This window comes from Eimeria acervulina, genomic scaffold, assembly GCF_000499425.1.
Source record: "Eimeria acervulina Houghton genomic scaffold, Eah_scaff359, whole genome shotgun sequence".
NCBI lineage: Eukaryota > Apicomplexa > Conoidasida > Eucoccidiorida > Eimeriidae > Eimeria > Eimeria acervulina.
In genome coordinates, this window is record NW_013549860.1 from 14264 (window position 1) to 32829 (window position 18566).

Below are 18566 nucleotides of genomic sequence, written 5' to 3' on the forward strand. Positions count from 1 at the left end.
GTTGTTGTTGGTGCTGCTGCTGTTGCTGCTCCTATTGCTGTTGCTGCTGCTGTTGCTGGTATAGGGTTTTAGGGCTTAGGGTCTACGGATCAGGGTTTAGGGTCAAGGGTCTAGGGTTTGGGGTTTAGGGTTTAGGGTTTAGGGTTTAGGGTTTGCAGGAGTCGGGGCGGGCGGGGCGAGACGGAGAGGAAGCGAGCTGCATTTTGCTGTACGACTATCATGATAAGCAACGCCAAACCTTTCTTATGCAGGGCGGCAGGTAAACCCTAAACCCTAAACCCTAAACCCTTCTAAACCCTAAACCCTAGGCCATCCTATACCTTAAACCCTAAACCCTAAACCATCATCTACCCTAAACCCTAAACTATTATATATTCTAAACCCTAAACGCTAAACCCTTAACGTAAACCCTAAACCCCCCTATACCCTAAGCCCTTAACCCTAAACCCTAAAGCTCGTGGATGCAATAATCAAAGAAGTGCGCAAACAAACGAACAAAAGTCTCATCTAGCTAGATAGCTAGCTAGCTAGCTAGCTAGCTAGCGAGGCGCCAAAGTAGTTAGCTAGCTAGCTCGTCACCTAAACAGCTAGCTAGCTAGATAGCTAGCCGTCTAAATATAATAGCTAGCTACCTCGCCACCTACGTACCTACCTAGCCAGCTAGCTAGCTACCCAGCTACCTAGCTGCCTAGCTAGCTACCTAGCTAGCTACCTCACCGCCTAGCTAGCTAGCTAGTTAGCTAGCTAGCTAGCTAGCTAGCAAGGTATAGTGTAATGGGTTTGCTGCATGCAGCGAGGGACGCAGTGGGGGGAGAGAAAGTCAGCAAAACGAAGAAGATTTGCTGCGGATGCTGGCTTACTGTGAAGAGCTGTTTGAATGCAGACGAAAATTTATCTTGAGGGTTTGTCTCCTTTTTACTTGCTGTCTCCTTCTGTCTCCTTTTTACTTGCTGTCTCCTTCTGTCTCCTTTTTACTTGCTGTCTCCTTCTGTCTCCCTTTGCTGTCTCCTTCTGTCTCCCTTTGCTGTCTCCTGTCTCCTTTGGCTGTCTCCTGTCTCTCTTTGTTGTCTCCTTTTGTCTCTATTTGTTTTTCTACTGTCTCCTTTTGCTGTCTCCTTTCTCTCTTTTTGCTGTCCCCTTTCTGTCTGCTTCTGTCTCCTTTAGGGGTCTCTTTTTGTCTCTATTTATCTTCTTCTGTCTTCTTTCGCTGTCTCCTTTCTCTCGTTTTGCTGTCTCCTTTCTCTCTCTTCTTTCTGTCTCCTTTCTGTCTCCTCTCTGTCTCTTTTTGCTGTCTCCTCCTGTCTCCTTTTGGTGTCTCCTTTCGTCTCTATTTATCTTCTTTTGTCTCTTTCTGCTGTCTTCTCGCTGTCTCCTGTCCCTCTCTTTTTGCTGCTTCCTCTCTGTCTCCTGCTGTCTCCTTTTGCTGTCTCTTTCCGCCTCCTTTGGGTGTCTCTTTTTGTCTCTGTTTGTCTTCTTCTGTCTCCTTTTGCTGTCTCCTTCTGTCTCTTTCTTTTGCTGCTGCTGCACCCTTCTGTTTTTTCTTTTGTTTCTTTTTTTGTTTTTATTGTTGGCGCCTCCTCCTGCTGCAACTGGTGCTGCTGCTACTGGTGCTGCTGCTGCTGCTGCTGCTGCTGCTGCTGCTGCTGCTGCTGCTGCTGCTGGTACTGCCGCTGCTGCTCCTCCTCCTACTACTCCTGCTACTTTTGCTACTGCTGCTGCTGCTGTTGCTGCTGCTGCTGCTGCTGCTGCAGCACTTTGGGGAGGAGTTTCGGGGTGTCTGCGCGACTGAGTGCGACAACTGCACGCGAAGCAGAAATATAAAACCTTCTGTTGTTTGCTGCTCTCAACTGGCAGCAGAGGTGGGGCCTCATTCTTTTTATTATTTATCTGTCTCCTCTTATTATTCATCTGTCTCCTCCTATTGTTTATCTGTTTCCTTTTATCTGTCTCCTTTTATTATTTTTCTCTCTCCCTTTTATTCTGTCTCCTCATTATCTGTCTCTTTTTATTATTTATCTGTCTCTTCTTGTTATTTATCTGTCTCCTTTTATTATTTATCTGTCTCTTTTTGTTATTTATCTGTCTCTTCTTGTTATTTATCTCTCTCCTTTATTATTTATCTGTCTCCTTTTATTATCATTTGTCTCCTTTTTTATCTGTCTCCTTTTTATCTGTCTCCTTTTGTTATTTATCTGTCCCTAGCAGTGCATGCATGCACATTAGGGTGCCTCCTCATGTATAAATAGACATATAAATAAATAAATAAATAAATAAATAAATAAATAAATAATGAATGAATGTATTTCTTTTTCTTTCTTTCTTTCTTTGTCTCCCTTTGAATTATAATTTATCTGTCTCCTTTGATTAAAATTTATCTGTCTCTTTTTGAGTGTAGGTAGCAGCACTTGTGCGCGGTGTATATGCTGTCTCTCCGAAGTATGCACTTACTTTAGCTGCTCTTCGTGAAGCAGTGTTAGGAAGAAGAGGGAAGCAAAATAAACAAAGACGAGAAAAAGAAAAAGATATTCTTCTTAGCCAGCCCCATTTCGGGTGTCTTCAAAGAGCTAATTGGACGCATGCAGGGGCTTGTCGTCTGCTGCATGCATTAATTATTCATCAGGTCTGTCTCTTTATTTTTACTTTTTTTATTTTCAATCCTCCTGTCTGTCTCTTCCTTGTATATATGCTTATTTATGTCTTTCTTCTGTCTCCTTTTATGTAAATGTTTGTATATTTTCTTCTGTCTCCTTTTCTCTCTCCTTCATAAATATAAATATATATATATATATATATTTCTGTATATTTTCTGTCTCATTTATGTATATTTATATATATCTGTCTCCTGTCTCCTTTTCTGTCTCCTATTCTGTCTCCTTTATATATATTTACATTTAATTTCTTCTGTCTCCTTTATATATATATATGTATATATATATATATATATATAGATCTTCTGTCTCCTTTTCTGTCTCCTTTCGTATCCGCTATATATATATAGTTATCAACGTATGTATATTTATTTATATATTTATTTATATATTTATTTATACATTTATTTATATATTCATATATATATTTAAATATATCTTTAATTTGCTCTGTCTCCTTTTGCACGTACAGGTTTTGCGAGAGCGCTGCGTCCCTTCACCGACTTCTCCGGGTTCATTTACAGCATTTTTAGAGTTAGGTTTGCGAGCAGAGTTTGTATCAACAAGCGTAAATAAATTAGTATTTGAAGTGTCTCCTTTCTTATCTGTCTCCTCATCTAAACGCAACACAAAGACAAACCCCAAAAATAATTCAACACTCGCTTCTGTCTCTTCTTCTTCTTCTTCTTCGTCTTCTTCTTCTGCTTCTTCTTCTTCTTCTTCTTCTTCTTCTTCATCATCATCATCATCTTCTTCTTCATTAAACCCTGCAAATAAAAAAATTAAACTAAAACATACTCCGTCATCACCTGGGGGCCCCTCGGGGGGAACCTTTAGTGGGGCCCCCATAGGGCCCCCAACAGGAGGAGGGGGGCCCCCAGGGGGCCCCTTAGGGGGGGCCCCAGGGTTATCAGAGTGTAGGGGTTTGAGTGTAGGATTAGAAAATAGTTTAAGAGCAAGGCTGATGAAGGTTAGAGAGGAGTTGGCGAAGAAAATGAGCCTAAAAACTACTAAGTCTATTGCTACAAATGCATCTATTTATGCGATCGCAAAAGCATTACCCTCTTCAGTTGCGCAGCTTCAAAAACTACCCTTCAAAGAACTACACGGAGATAAAAAGGTAAATCTTCTAAGGTTTAGGGTTTAGGGTTTAGGGTTTAGGGTTTAGGGTTTGGGGGTAAGGGTTTAGGGTTTGGGGGTTAGGGTTTAGGGGTTAGGGTTTAGGGTTTAGGGTTTAGGCCTTAGGGGTCAGGGGTAAGGGTTTAGGGTTTAGTGTTTAGGGTTTAGGGTTTAGGGTTTGGGGGTTAGGGTTTAGGGTTTAGGGTTTAGGGTTTAGGGTTTAGGGTTTGGCTTTGTTTTTCAGGGGCAGAAGTACGGACAAGTGTTCGTGGCGGAAGTGCGGGCGTTTCTATGCGAGAACCGCTTGACTCATTTATTGAGGGGTAAGGGTTTAGGGTTTAGGGTTTAGGGTTTAGGGTTGAAGGTTTGCAGTTTAGGGTTTAGGGTTTAGGGTTTAGGGGTTTCAATACCCTTCCTGTCTCGTAAGAAATGCTTTTCGTTCCCCCGACAGCCCCAACCCTCCACTGTTCTTCTGTGGGGCTTCGGTAGGGTTTAGGGTTTAGGGTTTAGGGTTTAGGGTTTGCTTCTTGTTCACAGAAGACACCCGTGCGAGCCCACCTCCAGGTGTATCTTCTTCTGCATGTGTCCCTTCACCTGATGAGGGTCCAGAAGAATTTATATCGGTAGGGGGCCCCCAGGGAGGCCCCCCTGGGGGCCCCCCATTAGACGTTACAGATGCATGCATATCTCAAAGTATGTACTTCCGTAGTAGCGGCTCTTCTTCTCTTTCAGGGTTTAGGGGGCCCCCACAGACAAGCCTGCCTCCTCCTGGGGGTGTTGCTGGGTTGCAGACATCAGGGTACTGGCAGCAGGACATTAAGGGACCCCCAGGGGCCCCCTGGGGGGCCCCAGGGGGGCCCCCAAGGGGCCCCCCAGGAGGAGCCACAGGGGGCCCCCCAGGAGGAGCCACAGGGGGGCCCCCTGGGGGCCCCGTAGGAGGAACACCAGGGGGGCCCCCTGGGGGGCCCCCAGGGGGGGCCCCTCCTCCAGATCCTCAGATGTGGGGTCCTGAAGACCTTGACTGCCTCGATAGTTTTTGAGTTTTGTTTGTTTGAACTCTGCTATAGAAGGATATTTATTTTATTTATTTTAGGGCGGGGGTTTTCTTTTTGATGCTTTGTAAATATAAAGAAACGCAAAGGCGTAGACTCTCAAAATGATTTCTATTAGATATATATATATATATATATATATATATATGTATGCAATGTTTATATCCATTTATATGTACAGATCTAAAATTATATATGTATATATATACATATATATACATATATATATTTATATATATATTTGTATATATATGTTTATATATATAGAAAAACATATATATATATATATATATATATGTTTTTCTATGTGTCTAATATACACGTAGATGTATGTATACGTACACAGGTATAGATCTATAGATGTAAATGTATATAAAGGCCTACACAATATATATATTCATATGCTCTTCTATAAATATATATAATATACTTATAATATACATAATATATAATTATATAAATAATAAACATATATATGAATATATTTATAATGGGGGCCCCCTGGGGAGGGGCCCCCAGGCATCGAGGTGAGTGACCGGGGCTGTGGTAGCAGCTGTTTATTATTTTCTTTGCTTTTTATACTAAAATAATTTGAAATAAATGCAAATAAACAATTAAATATATTATTTATTTTATTTATACCTTTTATTTTATTGTTTATACAGCAGAAATTATCCGGCCATCCTCGCTCTACTCAGCGCAGCTGCTCTCCACTTCATTCAAAGTTTGTTTTTTTAGCTTTTTCTTTAGAAATATATTTTAATTTAATTTAATATAAAAATAATGGTTTAATCATATTTTGTTTTAAACGTATTTCGGGTTGTTTTCTACCCCGACTCCCCCCTCCTCGCCTGTTACAATCATTGAAGCCATCCAGGGTTTAGGGTTTAGGGTTTAGGGTTTAGGGTTTGCGGGGTAAGCCATGAGTTTCTTTAGGGGCCTCGGGCTCCGGCGACCCCTTCAAGAGCTGCCGCCGCCTGTGGGATTAGCTCGCCGCAGCAGCAGCAGCAGCATCAGCAGCAGCAGCAGCACCAGCAGCAGGTTCCTCCCCGGCGCTGCAGTGTCTCTTCATCCCCCCTTTCTAGAGCATACAGGGGCCCCTTCAGCAGCTTTAAAGAGTGTTGTGGTTTGCTTCTTCGGTGTTGTTGCTGCTGTTTTCCTGCTGCTGCGGGTGCTGCTGCTCTGCCGAGGCCTCTAAATCCTAAACCCTAAACCCTAAACCTTAACTCCTAAACCCTAAACCGCCGCTTATTGAGGACTTCGACAGAGAAGAAGACAAACAAAACGCAGCAAATCCCTCACTGGAGAAAAAAGAAGACAAGAGGAGACAGAAAGAAATAAGCAGATACAAAAAGAGACAGAAAAGAATAAAGAGACAGATAAGAAGATGCATAAGGAGACAAATAAAAAGCGAAAAAACAAAAAGAAGAGACAGAAAGAGACAGATAAAAAGCGTGAAAGGGAGACAAAAGGAGACACAAGGAGATATTAAAGAAAAGAGACAGCAAGAATAAATGCTTAAGAGTAATACAACGACCCATACTTTGTCTGAAGGGCAGCATAGCTAGCCACCAGCTAGCTAGCCACCAGCTAGCTAGCCACCAGCTAGCTAGCCACCAGCTAGCCAGCCACCAGCTAGCTAGCCACCAGCTAGCTATCCACAAGCTAGCTAGCCGCCGGCTAGCTAGCTGGGGAGCGGCCAGCCAGGGTGGAACCCAATACCTGCTTAGTCCAGCCCCAAATGCATGCAGCAGCACTTTGTCTTTGATTTTTGCTGCTGCTGCTGTTTCTTCTGCCTCTGCGGCAAAAGGAGAAGAAACGCAGCCAGGGAGAAAATGAAGATGTTTGTCCTGTCTTTTCTTTCTTTTCTATCTAATCTATTCTAGACAAAAGAAGCCCCATCAGCAATTAAATGCCTTAGAGATGCTGCATGCAGCTGCCGATGCATGCAGAGTAATACAACAACAGCAACAGCCCTATTAACAACCACAAACTCTACGTTCTGCTTCTTTATGTAACTTAGGGGCCCCTCTGCTTCAACTTGCTTGCAAAGCAGCTTGCATGCATGCATGCATGCATGCATGGACAGACAAACAGCAGCAGCAGTAGAAGCAGCAGCACAACGCCAATTGTTCGAATTCCCTCTTACGGAGGTAAAAGAGTCAGATAAAATGCAGCAGCAGCAGCAGCACCAGCAGATATTCACATAAATGTACGTAGTATGCATGCGTGTATGCATGCATGAGCTGTGGAGTATGTAGAGGCCTCTTGCTGCTTTTCTATTTGTCGCTCTCCTTTGGTTATTTTTTGTTCTTTGTGCTTCTCTGCCCCCATCTCTGGTATTTCTTCTCGTTTTATCGGAGTTTTCAGCCTCTTAGAAGGGGAAGAAAACCCCCTAATGCTGCTGCATGCAGCTGTGTGTAAGCAAAGAACAGGTGAGAGAACATTCAATTAACTGCTGCTTCCTTACATAACGGGAGTAGCAGAAAGAATAGCACAAGGCGCTTCGAATAGAGTATGAAGAGGAGTTTACTCAAGTATATATACCGCAAAATATATCTATTCACTCGAATTAAAGATAAAAAACGACAAGAAATGCAGAAATCTCTTTTGCAGGTAGAGGCGTGCAGCTACCGCAGAGCCGAACAAACCTTTTCCTCGAGTCTATAGCAGCTCCGGGGATATACTTTTGATATTTTTGAATACAAATATTGACTTTATGTTGAAATATTATTAAAATTAATGCAAAGCAGATGAAAAGAAGACAGCCTTACCAACCTGCATGTGCATTGCAAAGAAAGACCTGTTACCGGACCGCTGGCAGCGGCTACCCTTCGACAGTTTGTCTGTCTTTCTTGAGTTCTCGGGTCTTCTTTGAGCGTAATTTGAGGGTTTTTCGTTTTAATTTAATAAAAACGTCAGGAAAAAGGGAGTAATCGGGGAAACGCTTCATGAATAAGAGAAAATGAGAGAAATATTCAACCAAAGGGTGTTCATCGCCTTGTGCGGTGAGGAAACCGGGTCACTCAGTAGGAATTCAGAGCCAACAATGGAAAGCTTTGCAGAAATATTTCAAAATGAAAAGGTTTAAACTATTATAAACATATTTTTATTCAAATTTCATGAACAAATTCCACATTTCGCTGCACAGACGCCTGAGGAACACCGCGAGCATACGAAAAATTATGCAGATCGCCTTGCCTGGTGTTGATTACTCCCCCTCTTTCATGACTATATTGAATTTTAAGCATTTGTCTCTGTATTTATGCTTTTATTTAGCTATTTATTGCCTCTTTCTCCCCAATTTCCACTGTTTTCCACACGCGGTGTGCCCCGCGTTATGCTGCGAAACTGCAGGCGACAAAGCAGGACCAGAACCGCTCCAGTCAACCGCCACCAAAGATGTGATGGAGGGAAGGGGAACTTTTTTGCCTCATCTCTCATTGCTTGGGGCTGTTCAGTCGCGCCAACTTGGGGAGTTTCTAGACGGAAAAGGTAGGCCATTTCGGGTCCTTGCACAGCACAAGTTGTTTCACAAGATTCAAAAGCTCCACAAGTTGTTTACAGAGCTTCGGATTTTCTCTGAAACACTAAGAAAAAGTTCAAAAAAGGTTTCAGAGAAAGTTTCAAAGATTTCAGGAGTTGTTCAGGAAGTTTCAGAGGTTTCAGAACCTCTGTAGGGAGTTTAGAAAATTTCAAGTTTCAGAAGATGCACAAGTAGTTTTGAAGGATTCGGAATTTGTTTAAGAAGGTTCAGAGGTTTCAAACGTGGTTCAAGAAATCTAAAAGATTTACAAAGTTGTTAAAGTAACTGTTAAAGAAGGTCCAGAGGTTTCAGAGCCCCTCTGAAAATTTCGTAAATTTTCAACAAGTGTCTGAGAAGTTTACGATACAGAAAATTTGTTTTTGCAGTTTTGAAAGTTGAATCTGAAATCTCATAATTTCAAAAAGAGTCAAAAGTTTCAAAGTTCTTTACAGAATTTATTTAAAGAGCTAAAAACATATTTCAGAACTTTTCGTGAAAAGTTCGAAAAGTTTTCAACGTGTATTTTGAAATTTTTGAATTTTGTACATTTTCGCTGTATGCATGCATTTACGCATCCATGCATGCATGCATGCATGCTTGGGGTGATGGGGCTGTTTATTTTTCTGTGTTTTGTTTGCAGGCATTTCCCGCCTCGTCAGTTCTGACAAGCCTCAAGCCCTTGAATGCGCCATTTTAGCTCGGCAGCAGTTATTGAGTGGAGGTCAGTTGATGCGGTTGTCTCAGTTGCAGCAGCATTCAAGTGTATCTGCAGCTCGTGGTTTGCCTTCGATTGAAGAGGAACAAGAACTGCAAGTTGATCCATCTATTCACGTCGCCAATACAGCAGCAGCAGCAACAGCAGCAGATCTTCACCTCAAGGACGAAGGGCGCAGCGGCTCCGCCGGTACTGCAGAGACTCGATCCACCCGATCCCCGATGGCATCTCCCGATCCCATTCCCGATCCCAGCGTCTTAGGGGAAGACGAGATAGGGTGGGGCGCTTCTCCTCTGAAGAAAGCAGGTGTATTCAACAGAGCTTTTGATTCTCTTAGAGGTCTCTATAACATTCTCAACTTCGGGGCCTCCTGCTCTGATCTTCTGCACGGCTGCCACCTCTATAAAGCGAGTCAAAGCTGTAGCCCTTCGGGTTTTTTTAGCGAAGAGGTGAGCAGGCAGACAGACCCCAACCGTAAACCCTAAACCCTAATCCCTAAACCCTAAACCCTAAACCCAACAGGCATGCGAAACCGTGAAGCTGCCTCAGCAGCTGCTGCATCTAACGCCCCTTCTATAACCAGACGCACGTACAGACACTGCAGCACAAAATATAAGAAAACTCCAATGCTGCTACTGCTAATACAGCGGCCACTGCTACTGCTGCTGCTGCTGTTGCTGTTGTTGTTGCTGTTGCTGCTGCTGCTACCAGGCAATGCAGCAGGTTGTAAAGACAGTGCAGCGGGACGACTTGGCGGTGATTTGTGGTTCTGTAGAGGAGTTGAACAGCTGCTTGAAGGCTGTAGAAGAGCTGCGAGCAGAAAACAGAGAAGGACAGGAACTGCAGCAGCTACCTGCTGCTAAGAATGTGGGGGGAAAGGGAGCGTTCTTCACCTTCTTAACTAACTGGCTGGCTTCCTGCACCCTCCCGGGATCGGGATCGGGATCGGGATCAGGATCGGGATCGGGATCGGGATCGGATCCCAAGCCTCCTCCAGGCAGCGTGTGGGAGGTGCTGCTGCAGCGAGATGCGCAGACACTGGCGATCGTCGGGGCCCAGGTCGTGACTCAGGCTAAGACAGACTACTTAAGCCGCGCATGCACTCTCAGGTACATCCCTGCTGCTGAGATGTTGCTGCTGGTGTTGTTGCTGTTGTAGTGCTGCTACTGATGCTGCGGTGCTACAGCTACTGCTGCTTTTGGTGGGGTGCTGCTGCTGCTGCTGCTGCTGTTGCGGTGCTGCTGCTGCTACATTGCTTCTGGGTTGGGGCCTGTTGCTGCACTTGGTTTTTATTTGCCTTTTTATGCTGCACGGAAGATGCCTTTGTTTGCATGCAAAGAGGAGCGAGCTGCCTGTACACTGCAGGTGCAGCAGCCGCACAGCAAGGAGAAAACCGCAGCAGCACGAGCTGCAGCACCGCTGCTGCTGTTGCTGCAAGTGGTATTTATGCTGCAGGATGCAGGAACCGAAAGAACAGGAAGAAGCAAAGGAGACCTCATGCACAGCTAGCCAGCGTCTGGAGTGGGACTTTGCTTCCCTGGCAGTAAGTGCATGCATGCATGCATGCATGCATGCAGTGCATGCATGCATGCATACATGCAGCTACCAGTGCTGCAGCAAGCATGCAGTTGCAGCTGCTACAGTTTCATTGTTGCTGCTGTTGCTGCGGCTTGTATTTGTAAGCTGTATTTCGGACGCTGTTACTGCTGTTTATATGCTGCTGTAACTCTGCTGCCGCTTTTTGTCCTGTGCTGCTGCTGTTTGCTGCTGCTGCTGCTGCTGCTGCTGTTTCTGTTTGCTGCTGCGTGCATGCAGGACAGCGACGGGCGTGTAGCTTTAGAAGAAGCTGCAGTGTTAGGTGCGGTGTACGGGGCTGTACCTACTAAAGGAGATCTGCAGCAGTGGAGACAGCAAAGAGGAAGTAAGCTGTCTCTTCAAGATCTGCAGACATTTATTGCTCTCTTCAACGGCAGCAATGATGATATCGCAGTGCTCGCTGCCCCCTTCGCCAGGTTTGATAAAGAGGTGAAGCACCTTCAAACAAGGAGAAGCAGTAGCAGCAGCAGCAGCAGCACAAGCAGCGGTAGCAGCAGCAGCAGCAGAAGTGGCACAAGTAGCAGCAGCAACGGAAGTAGCAGCAGCAGCAGAAGTAGCAGCAGCAGCAGAAAAAGCAGCAGCAGGTAGCTGAAGTAGCAGAGCAGCAAAAGAAAAAGGATTATGCCGCTTGCCTTTTTCTATAGCATGCAACCGTTCATGCTGCATAGCATGCATGCATGCATGCATGTTATATATGCATGCAATGCATGCATGTTATATATATATATATATATATATGTATATATGCATGCATGCATGGGGCGTCTGTGAGCAGAAGACAGGAAAGATTAGCAAATTGATGTTTCTCGCGCTCTTGGGGCTGGCGGGTGAAAATGAAGCCGCCACTGACGAACAAATCTCTACTCTGTTCAGGTCTCCTGCTGCTGCTGCTGCTGCTGTTGGATGCTGCTGCTGCTGTTGGCTGCTGCTGCTGCTGTTGGCTGCTGCTGCTGTTGTTGGGTGCTGCTGCTGCTGCAGCTATTAGTGCGGTTGTTCTTGGTGCTGGTGTTGGTGCTATTGCTGTTGCTGCTGTTGTTGCTGCTGCATTTGTTGGTGGTGAGGGTCTTCTGCAGCAGCAGCAGCAGCAGCCGCAGCAGATTTATTTTTGCTGGTGCGTTTGCTGCAGGCTCTACGGTCTCCCCTTCAAAGACACAGTCAACTACCTCGAGTTTATATCTCGGTACTGTCGCTGCAGCACCACCTCCCCTCAAAAACGCATGCATGCATGCATGCATGCATGCACTCTTATCTGCAAGAAAGCACGATGCATGCAAAACTTATAATGCATACCTGGATGCAAGTATGGGTATATGCATGCACCCACGCCTGCATGCATCCATCCCCTCATGCCTGCATGCATGCATGCATACATACAAGCATATTTGCATGCATGCATATCCGTATGCATGCATGCAAATATGCATGCATGCATGCATGCGTTTTTGTTATTATGCAGGGTGACGGCGGGTTGCAATGTATTAGAGTTGGCTGGGGTATGCGAGGACCGCGTATGTTGCAGTGTACGCCCACATAGTGAAGAGGAAACGCAGCAGCAGCAGGAGCAGCAGCAGGAGCAGCAGCAGCAGGACCAACAGCAGCAGGAGCAGCAGCAGCAGCAGGAGCAGCAGCAGGCTTTTATTAGTATACCCCATCAGAGGAGGTTATATCGCTCTTGGTCTTGTAAAGAAACGCTTCAGAATTTCTTAGCTGTGTCTTCGTCTCTGCAAGCCTTTACCCCCTCTACCTCCAGTGCTGCAGCGCCTCCTAAGCCCGAAGAAACCCTTAAAATTAAACCCGGGGCCTCGGGCTCTCTCAAGCCCCAAGAAGTCCTTCAATTCCTTCAGAATGAGGTAATCATGCATGCATGCATGCATGCATGCATAGAGAGTATCTTTGCATGCATGCAAGTATGTATCTTTGCATGCATGTAAAGATACATCCATGGATGCATGCAGCGGGGCTACTGCTCTCGCCGGCGCAGCCCCAAAGATGCATGCACATCATATATGTATGCGTGCATGCATGCATACATGCATGGTTTGCATGCAGCTGTCTGTGTGCATGCCCCACAACAGCTACATGCATTGTTTGCTATCCTCCTGCTCTGTTGCTGCTTGCTGCTTTGCTGCTTTGGGGTTGGTTTGAATTCGGCGCATGCAGCGCATGCAGTCATTTGGGGCTGCGTGCGTTGCATGAGTTTGTGGGGTGCTGCGCTGCTGCATGCAGGGCGTTGAGGGGCTGCTGCTAGAAGACATCAATGCTTTCTTTGACGAAGTTCCTGCTGCTGTTGCTGGGCTCGATGAAGCCCTGCTGTCGGCGCTGCAGCACTTCGTTCAGTTCAGGCATAGCCGCTTTGCCGAAGCAACAGTGAGCAGCAGCAGCAGCACTAGCAGCAGCAGCAGCAGCAGCAACAGCAGCAGCAGCAACAGCAGCAGCAGTAGCAGAACCAGCAGCAGCAGCAGCAACAGCACCAGCAGCAGCGAAAGCAGCAGCAAAAGCAGAGGCAGCAAAAGCAGCAGCAGCAGCATAGCCAGAAGCACAAGCATCAGCAGCAGCAGAAACGCGGAGCAGCAGCAGAAGCAGCAGCTGTTACAGCAGCAACCTTTGGTGGTGTTTGTTTTGTTGTTTGTTTGCTGGCTTCTGCCCCGCTAAATGTATTTATATTTAAATGCATTTATATTTATATTTGCTGCGGTTTTTATTTTTATAGAACGGCTTGGGCTGGCTGCACATCAACGACGCCGCAGGCCTATTCGAAGACTTCGTACGTTCAGCTGCTGCTGCTGCTGCTATCTGCTGCTGCTGCTATCTGCTGCTGCTGCTGCTGCTGCTGCTCCCTGCTGCTGCTACCTGTTTCTATCTGTTGCTGCGGCCTCCTGCTGCATCTGTCTGCTGCTGCTGCTGCTGCTGTCTGCTGCTGCTGCTACTACTACTATTCCTGCTACTACTACAACTACTGCTGCCACTGCTGCTGCTGCTGCTGTTGCTGCTGTTGCTGCTGTTGCTGCTGCTGCTGCAGGGTTTTGAAGAGCTGCCTCTGAGTTTGGAGTGCCGGCAGTATCAGCGATTTGCGGGGACTGCGCAGCTAAACTATCAGCAATTTCTTGCGTTCGGCAGTTTTGTTTCAGAGAGGAGACAGCAGTTTAAAGCAGCAGCAGTGAGGCTTGTCAGTCTCTTCACTGTCTCTTGCTGCGCTGCAGTCTATGGGTTGCTTGCTGCTGGGCTGCAGCAGCAGCAACAGCAGCTGCAGCTGCAGAAACCTCCTCGTTGCTGCTCGCTTGCTGCACAGTGCTGCTGTGCTGCTGTTTGTCTCCAGCTGCTGTCTGTCTCCTGCTGCTATCTGTCTCTTGCTGCTGCTGCGGAAGCAAACAAACCAAGCTGCCGGCTCCTCCTCAACTGATGCATGATGCTGCTGCTGCTGCTGCTGTCTGTCTCCTGCTGCTGCTACTGCTGCTGCTGCTGTCTGTCTGTTTCCTCCTGCTGCTGCTGCTGCTGCTGCTGTGTGTCTCCTGCTGCTTCTGCTGCTGCAGAAGAAAACAAACGAAGAGACACTTAAAGTAGAATTTCATCAGGGTGTTGCACTGGCCCGCCTTTGGGGCTTCACACCAACTGAAGCGGAGATTGCATGCATGCAGCAGCACCTCCAAGAGCAACAGCAGCAGCAGCAGCAACAACAACAGCAGCAGCAGCAGCAGCAGATGTACGTGAGTTATGAAGAATTGCTGCAATTAATTGCTGCTATTCCTCATAAAGAAGACAGACCCGAAGAGTTGACGCTGCTGTTTAAGCACTTCGACATGCAAGTAAGAGTCTCCTTTTTATATCTTTTACTGTCTCCCTTTATATCTTTTGCTGTCTCCTTTACTCTCTTTTAGCCTCCTTTCTCTTCTTATCTCAGCTGTACATAATCAGCAGCAGCAGCAGCAGCAGCATCCCGCAGAAGCAGCAGCACTCCGCAGCAGCAGCCGCAGCAGCAAGTTGCAGCAGCAGCAGCAGCAACTTGGAGCAGTCGCAGGAGCACGTTGCAGCAGCAGCAGCAGCAGCAGCAGCAGAAGTGTGGGGTGTGTGTTGGTGTATGTTTAGGATCGGGGATCGCTCCCTGCTGCTGTTCTCTCTCATTTGCTGCAAACATTTGGAGAGCCGCTTAAAGAGACAGAAATTAACGCCTTCTTCAAGTATATTCACTTGCTGCTGCTGCTGCTGCTGCTGCTGCTGCTGCTGATGCTTTTGCTGCTGTTGGTGCTGCTGCCGATGCTGATGTTGGTGGTGCTGCTGCTGATAGTGATGCTGCTGCTGCTGCTGATGTTATTGTTGCTGCTACTGCTGGTGATTTCTGCTGCTGCTGGTGTTGTTGCTGTTGCTGCTGTTGGTGATGTTGCTGCTGCTGCTGCTGCAGCATAGACAGGTAAACAGAGACAGCAAACACCAACAAGAAGGAGACCTTCTTCTTATTTTTATTTTTATTTTTATTTTTATTTTTATTGTTTTGTTTGCAGAGCCCTCAGCATCGGCCCTACCGACCGAATCTCTTATAAACAATTTGTTGAGGCAGCGATTGCCTCTTAAACAAAGACGTTTCTTCTGTCTCTCTTTGTTTGTTTGTTTGTTTGTTTGTTTCTCTGTCTGTATTTATCTGTCTCCTCTTCTGTCTCTGTCTCCTCTTCTGTCTCTGTCTCCTCTTCTGTCTCTGTCTCCATCCCTCTGTCTCTGTCTCTGTCTCTGTCTGTCTCTGTCTCTGTCTCTGTCTCTGTCTCTATCTGTCTCTGTCTTTATTTCTTTATTTATCTGTCTCCCTATCTATCTTTATGCATGTCTCTGTCTCTGTCTCTTTATTTATTTGTGTCTCCTTTTGTTTATAGTTATTTTCTTTATCTCTGTCTCTTCTCTCTTCATATGCAGAAACCCTAAACCCTAAACCCTAACCCAAGGCAGCTAAGCCCCAAACCCTAAACCCTAATCCCTAAACCCTACTCCCTAACCCCAGTCCGCTAAACCCTAAACCCTAAACCCTAAACCCTAAACCCTAAACCCTAAATATGGGGGTTCATTATTTGCACCCCCCTCTTCCTTTCTGCCCTGGAGGCAGCGAGGAGACAAATAAAATAAATATTTCAGGTGTATGCACAGACAAAACAACAAAAAATATAATCATGCAAACCTCAGATATTATAAACCCAACTCGTTACCCCACAAATGCATTCGCGGCACAAGCAGGGTTTAGGGTTTAGGGTTTAGGGTTTAGGGTTTACCGTTTAGGGTGTAAGGGGTAGCATTCACCGTTTAGTGTTTAGTGTTTAGGGTTCACGGTTTAGGAGTTAGGGTTTAGTGTTTAGGGTTTAGTGTTTTAGTGTTTAGGGTTTAGGGTTTAGGGTTTAGGGTTTAGGGTCTAAGGTCTATGACTCTTTGGCTTCAGCACCGTCTTTCTTAAAGAGTATTTGATATAAGCATTGAGGGTTTTCTTCTAAACAAACAGAGATATATACAAACAGGAGCATATACACCCTAACGAACTAAGAAAAATATATATAAAGACAAGAGGTAGAGGCTGGTGTATATACACCGCAATGAAGCAAAAGAAAATAGTTAAAATATTATAAATGTTTAAAATGAAGTATTTACCTTTTAAATAATTGATTTAAATGAATTTAAAAATATTTATATGGTGACGGGTCTGGGGTGTATGCGCAGACAGATCCTAAACCCTAAACCCTAAACCCTAAACCCTAAGGCCTAAAGCTAGCTTGCCTGTATCATTTATCCGTTTATTAAAAGTATTTTTTTAATTGATTTATTTAAACAATTTAATTTTAATAGTTGAATTTAAATTATTTTTCTTTCTTTTTTATTTATTGTCTACAGACAGACAGACAGCAGAGGGCCCTAAGGCAGCAGCAGCACTGCAGCAGAGAGCCCTGTGCTGCAACTTATTTTGTGTAGTTGTTTATTTAAATAAAAGGAGAAGAATAGAGTTTATTTGATTTATAATAATTATTAAATATTCTTTTCGTCCTTTTCGTTCTGCTGCAGCTCTCTTTCGGTGCTGCTGCTGCTGTTGCTGCTGCTGCTGCTGCTGCAGTTGCTGCAGCAGCATCCGCGTTTTTTTCGCTAATTTGTTTGTTTTTCTTTTGCAATTTAAAAGAATATAATTAAACAATGTCCGCAGAAGAGGATCAAGATGAGTTGGCTGCATTAGAAGCCTCACCGCCCTCCTCCCCTGTAGAGGGAGAGCCTGGTGTACCCCAGGGCCCAGCAGCAGCAGCAGCAGCAGCAGCAGCAGCAGCAGGAAAGGATGGGAGGGCTTCTAGGCTGCAGCAGCAACGAAGCGAATGGTATGCAGCACAGCAGAGAGCTCGAGCAGTGCCCGCTGTCTCCGTCGCCCCTCTCTTTGTCTCCGGGGGAGCTCTGCATTCAACCAGCACGAAGAATAAGCAGGTGCTGCTACCTCCAAGCTTATCATCAACTCATCCACCCCACAGTGGGCCTTCATCTGGGGCATCTACATCCGCAAGTCCTGCTGCTCCAGCAGTAGCAGCAGCAGCAGCAGGTGCAGCACCAACAGCAGCAGCAGCAGCTGCAGCAGCAGCAGCAGCAGCAGGGAATGTAGGTGTGAAAGGGGTTCATTCGTCAGGGGCCCCTGGAGGGTCTCCTGGTGCCCCTTCAACTGCTGGAGCTGCTGCAGCAGGAGGAGGAGGCGGTGGTGCTGTAGGTAGAGGAGCAGCAGGTGCAGCAGCAGGAGCAGCAGCAGCAGCAGGAGCAGCAGCAGCAGCAGGAGAAGAAGAGTTTGGAGTGTCTCCGCTACCCCCAGACGCCCGTATATGCAGTCGGCCTGTAGTAGACTTTACTCACTTGGCTATACAGAAGGAGGGGGATGTTTTATTTGTTTTATGTTTGCCTCTGATAATGAAGAAGTTAAATAAAGATAGATTAATATTAGGCAGAGGAGACAGCGCAGACATCCATACAGACCATCCTAGCTGCTCGCGCATGCATTGCTGCATTCAGAGAAATGCAGCCCCAGATGGGAGCTGCATATACACCCTAGAAGATTTAAATAGTGTGCACGGGACTCTTCTTAACGGAGGTAAAATTGCACCAGGCAAGCCAACAGCTTTAGATGTTGATGATGAGATACAGCTGGGGTTCTCTCAGCGTTTGTATACATTTAAAAAGGGGGCTGACAGGCTCAGTATACAAAGAGAAGAGAACAATACTCCTGCTGCTGCTGCTGCTGCTGCTGCTGCTGCTGCTGCTGCTGCTGCTGGAGATGCGGCTGCAGAAACATCTCCGTCGGGGGCCCCCTCTTCGTTTCTACAGAAACATTTAGAGAGAAGAGCAAGGATGGGAGGGGGCCCCTATAGGGGTAGAGGAGGGGGGCCCCCCTTTGGTCGTAGGGGGCCCCCGCCAGCAGCAGGAGGAGGTAATGAAGAGCGCGGGTTTAATGATGCATCTGGGGGCCCTTCTTCTTTTTCTTATAACAGAGATAAGTGGATGGGAGATAACAGAGACAGCAGCAACAGCAGCAGCTGGTCTCCTGCTGCAGCATCAGGGGGCCCCTTTAGAAGAGACAAAATCGGTGGGGGAGGGAGCAGAAGAAATACGCCTTACTCAGCAACAGGAACAAACACAACACCTCTTGGGGGCCCCTTCACCTCCACCCCTTATGGGGGCCCTGAAGGAAACTGGGGGCCCCCCCAGGGGCCCCCAGGTACCCATGATGAGGGTTGGGGGGCCCCAGGGGCCCGTCAGAGAGGGTGGGGGGCCCCCCAGGGGCCCTCAGGGGCCCATGATGAGAGCTGGGGGCCCCCAGGGGGGCCCCAAGGGGCCCGTCAGAGAGGGTGGGGGGGCCCCCAGGGGGCCCCAGGGGCCCATGACGGGGGTTGGGGGCCGCCTGGGGGGCCCCCTGGGGCTCA

The 18566-nt window shown here is 46.5% G+C and overlaps 4 protein-coding genes across 4 annotated transcripts in view; all 4 read left to right on the forward strand.

Annotated features, from left to right (window-relative positions):
* Positions 1 to 263, forward strand: part of EAH_00034790 (DEAD/DEAH box helicase, putative) — a gene marked incomplete at both ends in the record, with an annotated part of 6602 nt that extends 6339 nt beyond the window's left edge. Inside the window, one exon of the mRNA XM_013395789.1 lies at positions 159 to 263. Coding sequence (XP_013251243.1) covers positions 159 to 263 — 105 coding nt within the window. The remainder of the gene's footprint in view (positions 1 to 158) is intronic.
* A 3349-nt stretch (positions 264 to 3612) lies between these two features.
* On the forward strand, positions 3613 to 4807 carry EAH_00034800 (hypothetical protein, conserved; the record flags this gene model as incomplete). The annotated part of the gene is made up of 4 exons (XM_013395790.1): positions 3613 to 3768; positions 4012 to 4090; positions 4305 to 4460; positions 4566 to 4807. The coding sequence occupies 4 exons, from the start codon at positions 3613 to 3615 to the stop codon at positions 4805 to 4807; spliced, it is 633 nt and encodes a 210-aa protein (XP_013251244.1).
* A 2977-nt stretch (positions 4808 to 7784) lies between these two features.
* Positions 7785 to 15222, forward strand: EAH_00034810 (hypothetical protein, conserved; the record flags this gene model as incomplete). Its single annotated transcript, XM_013395791.1, has 14 exons — positions 7785 to 7827; positions 8177 to 8314; positions 8986 to 9509; positions 9772 to 10169; positions 10516 to 10603; positions 10876 to 11072; positions 11783 to 11836; positions 12113 to 12506; positions 12883 to 13266; positions 13367 to 13420; positions 13676 to 13822; positions 14187 to 14459; positions 14740 to 14831; positions 15153 to 15222. 14 exons carry the CDS (start codon positions 7785 to 7787, stop codon positions 15220 to 15222), a joined length of 2856 nt encoding a protein of 951 aa, XP_013251245.1.
* A 1587-nt stretch (positions 15223 to 16809) lies between these two features.
* Positions 16810 to 18566, forward strand: EAH_00034820 (hypothetical protein, conserved; the record flags this gene model as incomplete). The annotated part of the gene is made up of 2 exons (XM_013395792.1): positions 16810 to 17476; positions 17994 to 18566. Coding segments are annotated over 2 exons (1240 nt in total), but the record flags the coding sequence as incomplete, so codon positions are not given.